The sequence below is a fragment of the Petaurus breviceps genome, unplaced genomic scaffold, assembly GCF_028583685.1.
Source record: "Petaurus breviceps papuanus isolate PSGF00001 unplaced genomic scaffold, PetGlider_PUasm1.0 90769, whole genome shotgun sequence".
NCBI classification, from domain to species: domain Eukaryota; kingdom Metazoa; phylum Chordata; class Mammalia; order Diprotodontia; family Petauridae; genus Petaurus; species Petaurus breviceps.
In genome coordinates this window covers 17504451-17519677 of record NW_027187341.1, presented here as the reverse complement: position 1 = coordinate 17519677, position 15227 = coordinate 17504451, and the positions used below count along the sequence as shown (strand labels likewise).

The 15227-nt window shown below is 38.7% G+C and overlaps 1 protein-coding gene across 1 annotated transcript in view; it reads right to left on the bottom strand.

Moving 5' to 3' along the window:
• Positions 1-15227, bottom strand: part of CASP10 (caspase 10) — a 39582-nt gene continuing 24355 nt past the window's right edge. The window contains exons 5-8 of the mRNA XM_069068770.1: positions 9880-9926; positions 4390-4492; positions 2888-3392; positions 1-1049 (exon numbers count right to left, since the gene is read on the bottom strand). Coding sequence (XP_068924871.1) covers positions 866-1049; positions 2888-3392; positions 4390-4492; positions 9880-9926 — 839 coding nt within the window. The 3' untranslated portion in view covers positions 1-865. The remainder of the gene's footprint in view (positions 1050-2887; positions 3393-4389; positions 4493-9879; positions 9927-15227) is intronic.

Here is a 15227-nt window from a genome sequence, read left to right as displayed (position 1 = left end):
TTCAGAGTTAGAAAGGTTGGGGTTAAATTCCTTTCCCTGACACATACCAAACTATATACTCTTTAGCACCTTTCTAATCATTTCCCTGAGCAAGTCACTTCCTGAACCAGCTCCAAAAAGTTACAGAGAAGGTACTGGTCCACATCAGTGTCCTTACCTGGGAGTTCTTTATGCTAATGACAGTATGTGTCAGGTCCCTCTCTGTCTAATTTGGTTCTTTCAGTAAAGCAGGTGATATTATCATCATTTTACAGATGTAACGACTGAGGTTTGCAAGGTTTAATTGGCTAACCTGTGGCCATATAGCGAATAAGTGTCAAAGGCTGTGCTGTAATCTAGGTCTCAGTTAACTCCAAGGCTAGTGTTCTATCATATTTATAATACTATGACTCAAACATCACAGAACTATTCCTATCTCAAGCAATGATGCATCCCTAGCCATTCAGAGGATTTCAGTAATAACAAGAGGTTATTTTTCCACCAAGAGAGAAAGTACAACAGCAACTAAATGTCAGATTTCTCTCTCAGTAGAATTGGAAAAGAGAAGACTGTCATCTTCAAGTATTTGAAAAGTTCTCATACCCTTATGGAAGAGGGATTAGATATGTCATGCCACTCCAGAGAAATGAATTAATGCCACTGGGTGGGGGCATTAATTTAGCTCACTACAAGACAGAACTTCCTACCAATTAGAATTATCCAAAAAAAAAAAAAAAGAATAAGATGCATCACAAATTAACAAGGCTCTGATAATCACTTCAAGGAGAGGGTCGGTGAACATCTGTCGTCATATTGCAAAGAAGATTCCTTATTGGTTGGACTTCTCTAGATGAACTCTTGAGTTACTTCCTTTTTTGAGACTGTATCATTCCAAAGGGAAAAAAACATTCTCTTCTGATGGTGGAGGAGCGTCAAGTGGCACTGGGAATATAACTTTTTTCCGCAGGGTAAAAGCAGGTTGGGGCATCTGTTTTATTTTTCCCTCTGAATCAGCCTGTTGGCTCACGACATCGTTGACTACTGTCAGGATGGTTAAGATGTCTTCTTGTCTGCAGCCAGAAAGAAAGAGAGGGAAAGTGTTAGTGAGAAGGCAGAGAGCACATATGAGGTTTTCCAAAGGAAAAGCATTGTATTGTAATGGAAAGAGTGATGGACCTTGAGTCAGGTGAGACCCAGGTTCCAATCTTGATGCGAGTCTGAGCAAGTCACTTAAATGAGGCTCAGTTCTGTCTATAAAATGGAGATGCCCATAATGTCCAAATCACAGAGTTATCATAAGGCTCAAGTGTGGTTTTGCATATATATATATATACATACATACATATACATATATATGTACATATACACACACACATATACATATACTCAAGCAAGAATACATCATCAGGATTCCATATATAGATGAGAGAATCATCTAAATAGAGACAGAGAATTAAAACCTTGCAAAAGGATGAGTTAACCAAGGAAGAGAATGGATAGAGCCAAGGTGAGAGCCTTGGGGGTACCTATATTGAAGGGGAGAAGGCAGCAGAAAGAGGACCCATAAGAAATATATGAGTCAGATATGTAGGAGAACCAGGAGCATGCAGAGTCTGTTAGGGAATCCAAGGCAGGAATGATTATTAAGTCAACAGTGGCATATATTACGGAGAAATCAAGAAAGAAGGTCTAAGGGGTGAAAAAATTATTGGATCTGGCTAATGGAAGCCCACTGGTAACCTCTGAAAGCAGAGTTTCAGTAGAGTAGTCTGAAAGAAATCATATTCTTAGAGTATGAGACTGTGGATAGGATTATGCCCATTTTATAGATCTGGAAAGTGATACACCTAGAAGTTGTGACTTGATCAAGACCACATAACTCGACAGGAACAGAATCCTGGTCTCTCAACTCCATTTCATGCAGAGTTCTTTGCAGTGCCACCGGGATCTCTATCTATACCCATAATTCAAATTTAGCTTTTGACAGTCAGTGATACTTGTTTAACAAAGGTTGCTTATTATTCTATTCCTGGTCACAGACATGAATCATGTATCATTCTAGGTGAAAGCTGTATGCTCTATAAACCTTCTATCAATCATTCAAACGATAAGCATTAATTAGTTGCCTACTATATTGCGATGTACTGTTCTGGTGCCAGGACTACAAAGATAACATAAAATAGTCACTGCCACAAGATCTTCCATTCTGTAACATGGAAACAACACATATCAAGCCATAGTGGCCAGCAAAAGAGCTCTTTGGGGTAGGCCAGGAGGGCTTGACCTTTTTTGCACCACTTATCCCTTCGACAATGTGGTAAAACCTATGAACTCCCTCTCACAATAAGATTTTGTTGCCTACATTCACAACTGAAGGAAAAGCTAGATTTCAATTAGAGGTTAGGGAAAATAAAGATATAATTTTTTCCCCATCCACAAAACCCCTGAGAAGAACCCTTTGGCTAGTTGGTCACAGGAATTATGAGTAATAACAATAATAATAACATATTTATATAGCCCTTTAAGGTTTGCAAAGAACTTGATAAATATTATTTCATGTTATCCTTACAACAGCCTTACAAAATTAGATGCTATTATTATCCCCATTTTACAGATAATAAACTGAGGCAGGAGGAGATTGAGTGACTTGTCCAGGTTCACCATAGGTAATAAGTGCCTCAGGCAGGATCTGAACTCAGGTCCAGCACTCTAACCTCCTACCTACCTCTAGAGCTACAGCTTCACCTAGAACCCCAAGATTTGTCATACCCTTTCCAGTAGCAATGGCAATACTAATTTGATTATTGATCTAATGAATGTTTATTCATTATCTATCATATCTAGGGGTTACCCATTATTCTCAACCCAGAACAATGACCAAGATCATCAGGCAAACCAGAGAGAGTACCTTGGTACCAAGCGTTTCAGTTGATGGCAGAGGGCTTGAATATACCAGGAACCTGTTAGTCTATTTCGAATGGCACAACAGCCATCCACGGTGGCCATCCCAAGGAGGAAATCTGCCTCCTTTGGAAGGCACCTCTGAGGGACCTTCCTGGGGGCAGGAGGTGAGACGCTGGCATTCCTAGCATCGGCTTCAAGAGGCACGCCTTCTTGGATATCCTTGCCTTGACAGGCTTGGAAGAAAAAGAGCTTGGGTTTGTTTTTCAGGCCCGGGCATTGGTCGGCCATGAAGTGGGATGTGAGGTCAAGAATGGTTACGATCTTTTCATCTGAGCAGAACACAGAACCAGACTCTCCATGGGTGAGGACAAAGCACACAAAGCAGTCGCTATCTTGGTGCTCTGGGTTGGTTCTACACAGGGTCAGAATCTCTTCCATTTTTTCTTTGGTTGTGTTTTCATGAACTGTCACTGTGAATCCAAGCCACTCAAAAACACTCGTCAGTTCAGCTGTTAAAAGATTTTTAACAAAATTCCAGAATGAATCCCCCCAAAGCATGGAATTTTCACTTTTGTATGTACCTATAGAATCCCTACTCCCACCCAGGTGATGGGTAGAACACTGGGCTTAGAGTCAGGAAGATGCTAATGCTAATAATAATTTATATAGTGGCTACTTTGTCCCAAGCCCTGTGTTAAGTACTTTACAAATATTATCTTGTCCAATCCTCATTATCAACCCTGTGAGGCAGATGCTGTAATTATTAGCCACATTTTAGAAGTTGAGGCAAACAGAGGTTAAATGACTTACCCAGAGTCACACAGCTAGTTAGTGTCTGAGGCTGGATTTGAACTCAGGTCTTCCTGACTCCAGGTCCAGAGTCTATCTACTACACAACCCTTTACTTTATACTGCCATACTAACATTTCATAGATTAGAGCTATAAAGGACTTTTTAAGCCATGTAGTCTATTTACAAATAAAGAAAAAGAAGCCCAGAAGATTCAGTGATTTTCTCAAGGTCACATTTAACTGAAAATCTTTGGGAGGCTTCATGGTATAGTGCTGAAGAAGTGTCAGACATGGAGTAAGAAGAACTAGGTTCCAGTCTTGCCTCAGATACTTAATGAGTCATAATCATGAGGAAGCCACCTTCAATTTACCAAACCTCAATTTCCAGCTCTGTAAAACAGAGATGAGAGTTCTTGTCTCATAAAAGGTGTTGTGATGCCTAAACAAGGTGATGTAGGTACACACTTTAAAGTAATGTATTTTCCCAGTCATTATTACAAAATACAGTAAGAAAATGTAGAACTTAGAAGGTAATCTCCTTGAGAACAAGGATGGTTTTGATTTTTAAAAATTCTATATCCCTTGTTTTTCATAGTGCCTGGCATATAGCAAACCTGTATGATGTTGAATGAAATTATTGAAATTAAACAAACAAACAATACCCTTTTCAAAATCCATTGGCTTCCATTTGATCAACACCACCCAAATTCCTTACCTACATCTTTATTGCTTCCTTCCCTGAAGGTCGTGGTCAGAAATTTAGAGTTGTTGAAAATGATGCAGTGACCTCTGTGTCTACGACCCATCATATACTCTTCCTTGGGAAAAGAAACAAAACAAAGCATTACAGAAATCCATGCTCCCATTAAAAGTACCACATTGTAGTTCCTAAACACCTACCCCTATGGTTCAGGCACCTTTGTGGAGAAGGGGAAACTGGGGCAAGAGAGGAGGGCAGCAGTTCCCCATTGCAATTTTATTTTGTTTTGTTTTTTGGAGGGGGGAAGGCAGGGCAATTGGGGTTAAGTGACTTGCCCAAGTTCACATGGCTAGTAAGTGTTAAGTGTCTGAGACCGAATTTGAACTCAGGTCCTCCTGACTATCCACTGCACCACCTAGCCAACCTTCCCATTGCAATTTTTATAGTTTCCCTCCTTAGCCCAAGCCTCTGACCAAATGCATGGCTCTTAGGTTTCCAAGACCTAATGAGGATGGCCAGAAATTAAGACAGCTCTTTTAAGTCTATCCTAATGGAAATAATTACCAGGTCATATATGTGTGATTCTAAAGTACCTCAGGACAAGGATTTAACCAGGGTTCTGTGAACTTAATTTGTTGGTTTTTAAACATTTTGAACACCGTATTTCAAAGTAAATGGTTTCCTTTGTAATTCTATGCATTTTTTTCTAGTCACTGAAAAATTTATTCTGAGAAGGGGTCCAGACTGTTAAAAGGGTCCATGGCACAAAGAAGATTAAGAACCACCGCCTTGAGACCTAGAATCCTGATTGTTAAGAATTCGGTTTTACTAAATGTCACTTCTACTTTCTCTTGGCAATTTCAAATTGTACAGGGCACTTCTTTCCCTCTTCTGTACTTAAAAAGTTCTGCTATTTCATCTATAAGCACTACCTCTCTTGGTCAAAGTACAGGGGTCCCTTGCTGGCCCTTCCCCCCCCACTCCAGGACTAGGTCATTACATGCATTAAAAAAAAAACCTGAAGAACTGTAATCCTCAGTTAAAAATCAGAGCGTATAAATAGTTCAGATAGCTGGAGGAATTCTTTATAAATGTAATGGTGGTCTGAGCTAGGAAGAGGCTAGGAAGTCTGACTCCTAAAGAATCATGATGACTCAGAGCTTGACCTTATGTCCTCATCCAGCCCTACAATGGAGAGACAGAAAGGGTCCTATCTTTTCCTCAAAAAGGGAAAGGTCCCATGTACATCAAAATATTTGTAACAACATTTTGGGGGGGGGGTAGCAAAAGATTAAAATAAAATGAGTGCTCTCTGCCTGGAGAAGAGTTAAACAATTTATGGTATACAAGTATAATGGAATATTATCGTGCTGTAAGAAACAATGAAATGAAGAATTCAGGCAAATTTGGAACTCTCATATGAACTGATTCAGAGTGAAGTAAACAGAACTAGGAGAACAATACACATAAAAACCACAATGTAAGAGAAAGCATTGAAAGACATAGGAACTCAGATCAACACCATAATTGGCATGCCTCCTTCCTCTCAATAGCTAAGTAGAAGACTATAGAGGTGGAATGAAGAATATGTCCATATAGGGCTGCTAGGTAGCACAATGGATAGAGTGTCAGGTCTGGACTCTGAGTCCAAACATGTCCTCAGACACTAGCTATGTGACCCTGGCCAAGTCACATATCCTTGTTTGCCTCAGTTTCCTCATCAGTAAAGTGAACTGGAGAAGGAAATGGCAAACTACTCCAGTAAGTATGCCAAAAAAACTCCAAATGAGGTCACAAAGAGTTGGACATGACTGAAAAATGACTGAACAACAACACACATAACCAATGTGTTGACCCATTTTGGTTAACTGACCTTTCTTTGTTACAAGAGGGGATTCTACTGGAGGAACAGAGGCCAAGGATTTTAGAAAATAGGGCTCTGGGAGCCTCTCCTCTCTATGGGAAGGTAGAATTACCCCATTTTTTACTAGAAAAGCAAACACCCAAACCTTCAAGCTTGGGTTTACCGGAGAAACAAACCATCAGTTAGTGCTATAGCTCAGAAATCCCCTTCTCCTCTCGAAGAGACTGGGATCTGGGAACTCCCATTACTTGACCACATTTCTCTGTGATTAGAAACATGTGCTGTTGCAACATATATTAACTGCTGCTTCTCCAAGGAAGTGACTCACTCCCCTAGATCTATAAAATTCAGAATGCACAAATGGATTGAATTAAAGTGGGCATGTATAGAGATCACTACAGCAAAAGTATAATATAGCATATATAATATGACATACTATACTATAGAATGATATACTATATTATATATTTTATTGCTATAATATAGCTATATGAGGTATTGCAATGGGAATGTAAATTTGTAAGATCTTCCCTGCCCCTAGGCTAAAGTGCACCTGGAGCCTGGGGTGGGAGGCTTGTTTTTCAGTAGCTACTTCTTGATTGGCCAGTGAGTCAATAAGGTTGTTACATTCTCTGAGCCAGGAGAAGGCTATATAAGCCCAGATGTGTAGCTTTGTTTTGGGGCTCACTTTGAGAAATGTTCTGTGATTTGAACAGATGAAACTCTGGGAAGCCGTTGTCCAGGGTCCCCCGGCTTTGAAACCCAGATGTTGATTTGGTATGGATGTAATGGTTGGACAGTTTGGAAATCTGTCTACTTGATCTGTTTCTCTGTCTTGATAATTCTGTCTGTATACTCTGAAGTTCGGGGTGCTGACCTTTTCCCCCTGAACTAGGTAAACGATATGTGTTTGACTGATTAAAGTAAGCTTGTTAACCCATTTTGAGTTGCTTTCCTTTAACAAAGCAGATCTAAGAACCTGTATGGGCAGCCACCCTGGGGACACCGGGGTGCTTGCTGCTACAGGTATATAAATATAAGATGGAATATCAATAAGAAGACCACTACCTGTAAAATCACAGGGCTTCTGTGGGGCTACTTGTAAGGTCAACCCAAGTCATTTTTAACCTCCTAAAAACATTTTAAGCCATTGTTGCTAGATTCTGAGAGTACACAGATGGGAATAAAGTATATTCTTTTTTTTCCAGTCATGTCTGACTGTTTGTGGCCCCATTTTTGGATTTTTTAAAAATTAATTTATTTTTAGTTTTCAACATTCATTTCCACAAAATTTTGAGTTAGTTTTTTCTCCCCGTCTTTCCCCTACCTCCCACCCCAAAATAGCAAGCCTACTGAATACCCCTTCCCCCAATCTGTTTTCTCTTACATCCTCCCCCAATCCCTTTTTAACTTTCTAGTAGGGCAAGATGGATTTCTATACCCCAGTGCCAGTATATCTTACTTCCCAGTTGCATGTAAAAAAATAAATTTTCTAAACATTTGGGGATTTTCTTACCAAAGATACTGGAGTGGTTTTGTCACTTCCTTTTCCAGTCCACTTTATAGATGAGGAAACTAAGGCAAACAGGGTTAAGTGACTTGCCCAGGATCACACAGCTAGTAAGGGTCTGAGACCTAAAGGTCACCCCTAAATGACCTAAAGTCACTTAAATTCCAGGCCAGGAATTTTTCAGGAGCATTGACTGAGATTCTAAGGGGCTAGGGAAGTGCTCCCAGCCTCTCCCTGAGGCACTGCTTTCTTTCCTTTGGTTGGAAGCCAATCTTAAGAGAGTCACATTTGCCCTCAATCACTGCAGTCTCTTGTTCTGGGCATGTTGTCCCTAGGCCTCTGCAACAGCCAACAGATTGTCCATGGTGTGGGGAAGGAACCTTAGATTGATCCAACACCTGTCCTTGCTCCTGGGCAGGGCTGAAGGGAGGCATGAGAGAGAATGGGCATAACTCAGACAACAGTGCCAGGAGCAGAGGGGAGAATATGTCTGTAATACAGAGTTACAGACCAAGACATATGCATCTACTGATTTTCTAAGAAAAAGAATTATGGGCTCATCATTCAGACGTGGCCATGAGTTCGAGATCAGGTAAACAAATGATAGAATAATCACTAACATTTATATAACATCTACTATATGCTAACATTACAATTACTATCTCATTTGATCCTTATAACAACCCTGGGAGGTAGGTGTTATTGTTATCACCCCCATTTTATAGATGAGGAAACTGAGGCAAACAGGTTAACTTGACTTGCCCAAAATCACATGACTAATAAGTGCCAGAGGCTGAATTTGAACTCGGGTCTTCCTGACTCCAGGCCCAACATTCTATCCACTGTGCCACCTAACTGCCTTAACATAGCCAAGAGGGACTGTAGTTCAGGGGCATCCAGGTAATAAAGCAACAGACATTCAGTCATGCCAATGATGTCAGAAAGAGCTCAAGACAGAGCAGGTTTCACCCAGAAGTTAAAGGGCTTCAGTATGAAGATAAAATAAATACAGGTTCAAAGGCAAGGATTGCTGAGTGCCCTTATCTAGGGAGCGATTTATTTCACTCTATTTGCTGAAGTAAGGGGTTCCTACTCTTTTAAGATGGAGAGCACAGTTTGGTCTATACCTACTCTTATGTGCTTGTTGAATTGTAGATTCATTTTGGATAGTATAAGAAATAAACAAGGGGACTTAGGTTAAAAAAAAAAAATGTGGATGTCGTAGCCACTCCTTCCCCTCCTGGAAAACACAATTCTTGTTAGGCTTTTAAAGCTCTTCCTAACTCTCCAGTCTTCCCACACTAGGCAACTAGGCAGCACAGCGGAAAGAGCTTTGGACCTGGAGTCAGGAAGGCTCATCTTCCTGAGTTCAAATCCAGCCTCAGACACTTACTAGTTGTACGATTCTGGGCAAGTTACTTAATCCTGTTTGCCTCAGTTTCCTCATCTGTAAAATAAACTGGAGAAGGAAATGGCAAACCACTCCAGTATCTTTGCCAGGAAAATCCCAAAATGGGGTCATGAACAGTCAGATATGACTGGGAAAAAAAAGACTAAACACTTTATTCCCCTCCATGTACTCTCAAAATCTAACAACACGGTCCTGGTCACTCCTCACCCCATCTCCGAACGCTGGTTATTTTCACTGACTGCTCCCCATGCCTGAAATGCTCTCCCTCATCTCTATCTCTTGACTTCCTTGGTCTTTTTTTCCAAGTCTCAGATAAAATCCCGCCTTTCACAAGAAGCTCCCAAACCCCCTTAACGCTAATACCTTCCCTCTGAAATTATTGCCAATTTAACACCTAGATCCCTCATCACAAGTTCCTTGAAGCAGGGACTGTTTTTTGCCTTTATTTGTATACCCCTACATTTAGCACCGTGCCTAGCAAATAGTAGGCATTTAATCAACACTTGGTGACTTGCCTAGAAAGACAGCCCACATCCTACTGAAGGTTCAGGGCTGTCAAGGACAATCCGCATCTTTTCTTCATTCATTTCAAAAGAGGTGTGTGAAGGTTAGAATCAATTCATGAGTTGAAAACGTAAGAGAATATGTGCAAAAATCACGATTGAGGCCTCAAAATCATTAATTACCTAATTAGAAAAATATTTAAGAAAGTATTCAAACCTCTGTGTTTTCTCCAGTCCCCGATGCAGCACTTAAGTTTTTCTCCTCTAGAAAGCAAAGAGTACACAATTTTGAGTCTTTAATTACTTTTTCCTGAATGGCACTAAAAGTACATTCTACATGAAATGCTTCACTCTATTGGCTTTTGGGGTTTACTGTCTGGTGAGGCAGGTAGGTGGCACCATAGTGCACAGAGCACTGGGCCCCGGGGTCAGGAAGAGCCGAGTTCAAATTCAACTTCAGATTCCTCCTAGCTGTGTGATCCGTGGAGTCATTTTACTTCTGTTTGCCTCAATTTCCTTAACTTAAAATGGGGATAATAATAGCACCTCCCTCTCAACAACAGTTGTTGTGAGGATAAAATGGGATGTTATTTATTAAACCCTTTGAAAACCTTAAAGCACTATATAAATACTTTGTTGAATTATTTCAGTCGTATCCAACTCTTCATGACCCCATTTGGGGTTCTCTTGTCAGAGATACTGGAATGGTTTGTCATTTCCTTCTCCAGCTCATTTTACAGATGAAAAAATTGAGGCAAACAGGATTAAGTTACATACCCAAGGTCACACAGCTAGTACAAATCTGAGGCCGAATTTGAACTCAGGAAGATGAGTCTTCCTAACTCTAGACCTGATACTCTATTCACTGAGCCACCTGTTTGCCTTACTAGCTATTATTACTATTATTATTATAATCATTTAATAAGAATTACTTAGGGCATGCTATGCTTCATGCATATAATTTTATAATTAAGAATAATTTTTTCTACACAGGCAACTTCAGGCTCTTTACAACAATAAACTCAGGGGTCTTTACAATATAGAAGCCACTCTCCACCCTGATGCTGCCAAGCATACCCCTTTTATCACAACCAACATTAGAAATAAATACCACTACCGCAGTCATTTTCAGACATTTTTGCCCACAGGAAGAGCAGCATAAAATACGTTTGATAGCTTCCTATTAAATGATTCTAAGTAATTATTTGACTAATAATAAATAGGTACTAAACTCAATTATCTCTATATATTTTGAAAGAGCAGAGGTATTGTCAGCACCCTGAAACAAAACCCTGATGACTCAGCCCTCGTAATGGGTTTGACTATTATGACAAGTCAGAGCATTCAAATAGATATGGGACACTAGAATTCAAAACATAATCTTGTCTTTCTGTTTTAAAGGGAAACCAGCTCTTTCAGAGTCTGTATTTACTCTTTATCAGTCAAAAAGGATGGATTAATGAGGAAAGAGATGGGTGGAGGGGGCAGAAGAAGCGGAAGGGAAAGATGAAAGGTGGAAGGGTAAAGGGGGGAGGCAGAAGCCAAGATGGCAGAATTATAGGAAATAGAACAGCAAGCTCCCCTCCACAAAATTCCTCCAAACACTTCTAGAAAATGTACCAGCCTAAATCCTGATGGGAAAATCCAGAAAACCTCACAGGGAGTGCTTTGTTCTGTTTAGGTCAGCACAGGGAGCCAGAGAGGTCTTGGGACACTGGGGATCAGTAGGATCGGGTTGGCTCAGGAACACACAGGCCCAGGGAAAGGCTGCACACCAAAAAGAGGTCCAGCACCCAAACTGGGGCTCCACCAGGTCCATTCTGGGGCACAGTGACTGGGATAGATGTAGTCTAGCAGCTTTCTTGCCTACTACCTGGTTTGGAGGCATCTAGGTGCCCCAAATATATTCTAAGCCCATACACTGGAATCAATGAGTAAGTTATGACATCTCAATGTGATGGAATACTACTGTGCTGAAATCTTATTAGGGATTTCAGAGAACTGAGGATGAAGCACACTACTCAGCTTCTGATAGAGAGGTAAGGGACTCAGAATGATACATTTTTTTAACATGATCAATATACAGTTATTTTGATTGACAATACATGTATGTAACGGGTTTTGTTTTGCTTATGTGGAAGTTAGTGGAAAGAGTTGGGGCAGGAGGGTGAAAAGGTGAATTTTAGTCCAATTAAAACAAAATGTTTTCTAAAAGTGAAAAAAAAATTTTTTAGAAGAGTCAAGACAAGGGTAAGGAATAAGGGGGTGAAGGGAAGTAGTCAAGAGGCCACAACTTAAAAAGAAAATTTTTAAAAGAAATCCTCCCCAGTTCAGAACTAAACTTAGCTCGGTTAAAGGACCTTGTGCCTTTGACAAGGCTTGTTCTGGTATATGCTGCTCCAACAGGCACTCAGACTCCTCTCAAGAAGAATACAGAAAAGAAATAAAATGCTTATTTGCATCAAATGAGAGTAACACAAAAGAGTTATTCAGAAATGCTGCTAAATTCTAGCTGTCTAGTTTGTGGCTTTAACCAGCTGTATCTCATGTGGTTTTTTTTCCCTCTCGTCCATACAGTCCTTTAGTAAAATTCACTATTGTGCTGCCACATATTTCTAGCAGAATTATCTTTGTGTCTCTCACAACACAATGCCTTACACAAAATAGAAGTGTATGGCATAAATGGTAGTTTAATGAATGAATGAGAAAATGAATGAAAATCATAGTTCTGTGAATGCATGACCTCAGGATGTTGCATATACCACCACTACTGACTTCCTCAATTCTTCCCTTTCTCCTCTCTGAAAAAAGCAAACTTCAAAGAATAATGATGGAGAAGATGTGAATTCATTTAGCTTATCCAGCTGGCTGACTGATAATGGAGTCAGTACTGTGGTGGGGAAAACAGGGTAATGAGGTTTCATGAACTATAGCACTAGAAAAGATACTTCCCTTAAGGAGACTTAATAGTCGCATTCTGGGAGCCCAACTTTTCAGTCCAAATGGTAGATGAAATAAGCACCTTAGGATATATGTTACATACCAATTAAGCATTACATTCACAGGATCAGAGATTTTAAACAGGAGAGGACCCTAGAGGTCATGAAGTACAACCCCCTCAATTTGCAGATGGAGAAACTGAAGTCCAAGTAGATGACATGATTTGCCCAGGGTCACAAAGAGTGTGCATGTTTGAGGAAGGGTTTTAAATCCAGGTCCAAGTATAGATCCACCTTGGATATAGATGTTGAGTGTGTTTTAAACACTGCCTCTCCTCCCAGCTTATTTCAAAGGGTGTTAACAAAGTTTTTTAGATGGGACTTGCAATTTATTTGACTTTTAACTTTAGAGTTTGACACCACCCTAATCTGATTTACTAAAAGATTAAAATATTTTGGGTGGAAGGTAAAAGCTTTCAGATGTCAAATTTCTGATGATTCTTCCCACTCCCTCCTTCTTTCTCTGTTTTGGGAACATTTGGAGAAAAGAACTCAGAGGAAAACAATTTTGTGGCAAGTACCAAAGGCATATTTTTATTTTTTGCCAAGAGTTATCTAATTATGCCACAATAGCAGGAAATAGCGTTGTACAGTTGTACAAGATGGAACTTCCCAATAGAAAAGATAGTCTGGGAGGAAGTGAGTCTGGGTCCGTATAGGTAGAAATCAACACAACTGGAGACTGAATTTGGAATTGTGGGGGGCCCACTAAGTTCAATCAATAATCAACTGGCATTTATTAAATAGCTAGTATGTACCAGACACAGTACTGCCACTCCCTACTCACATATCCTCTGGCACTTCAGTTTTCTCTACTCTAAAATTCATCTTAAGTTCTGTGACCCTCTTAACAAAACCAACTCCTAGTTTTACTTATTAATTCAATGGTTTTTTTACTCCCAATTTTAATAATTTCACCTTTAATTTTTAGGATTTCCAATTTAGTGTTTAATTGGGGATTTTAAATTTATTCTTTTTCTAGCTTTTTAAATTGCACAGCCAATTCATTAGTCTCCTCTTTCTCTATTTTATTGATGTTACCATTTAGGGATATAAATTTTCCTCTAATCAGAGCTTTTGTTGTATCCCATAGGTTTTGATATGTTGTCTCATTACTGTCATTCTCTTTAATGAAATTATTGATTGTTTCTACTATTTGTTCTTTAACTCACTCATTCTTTAAGATTAGGTTGTTTAATCTGCAATTAGTTTTTAATCTATGCTTCTTTGATCCCTCATTACATATAATTTTATTGCATTATGATCTGAAAAATACTTTTAATATTTTTGCTTTTAATTTTAAAATTTTTATGTACTAAAATATGGTCAGTCTTTGTAAAGGTACCATGGACTACTGATAAAAAGGTGTATTCCTTTCTATTTATATTCAACCATATGTCTATCATATCTAATTTTTCTAAAAGTCTGTTCACTTCTTTAACTTTCCTATTTATTTTTTGGTTAGATTTGTCTAGTTCTGAGAACAGAAGATTAAAGTCCCCTACTATTATAATACTACTATCTATCTCCATCTGCAATTCATTTAACATTTCTTTCAAAAATTTAGATGCTATAGTATTTGGTGCATATAGGTTCAGCATTGATATTACTTCATTGTCTAAGGTACTTTTGAATCAAAATATAGTTACCCTGTTTACCTCTTTTAATTAAATCCATTTTAGCCATAATTTGTCTGAGATCATAATTGCTACCCTTGCCTTTTTTGCATCAGCTGAAGCATTATAAATTCTACTCCAGCTCTCCATTTTAACTCTGTGTGAATCATTCTTAAATATTTCTTATAAACAACATATTGTTGGACTCTGATTTTTAATCCATTCTGCTATTCATTTCTATTTTATGGGTGAGTTTATCCCATTCACATTCAAAGTTATAATTACCATTTGTGAATTTCCCTCCATCTTATTTTTTTTTTTGCCTTTTTTTTGGAGGGCAATTGGGGTTAAGTGATTTTCCTAGGTCACACAGCTAGTTTTTGTGTTTAAGTGTCTGAGGCCAGATTTGAATTCAGGTCCGACTGACTCCGGGGCCAGTGCTCTCTTTACTGTGCCACCTAGCTGCCCCCCTCCATCTTATTTTTATTCACTTTTTTATTTATAAATAAAATTAGGAGTTGGTTTTACAGAAAAAGATAATTAATACATATAAACAATTGGTTAACTTGATTTTTTTTAAAAGAGAAGAAAACCAAATCCCTACTATCGAAAATGAAAAAGATATATATATATATATATATATATATATATATATATACATATATATATATATCAGTAATGAAGATGAAATTAAAGCAAGTATAAGGAGTTATTTTATCCAATTATATGCCAATAAATTTAACAATTTTAAGTGTTAGGAAGAATACTTACAAAAATAAAAATTGCCTAGATTAGCAGAAGAGGAAATAGAATATCTAAATAGACATATTTTAGAAAAAGAAACTAAACAGGCCATAAATGAGCTTCCTAACAGAAAAGCACCAGGACTATATGAATTTACAGGTGAATTCTATCACATATTTAAAGATCAACTAATTCCAACATTAAAT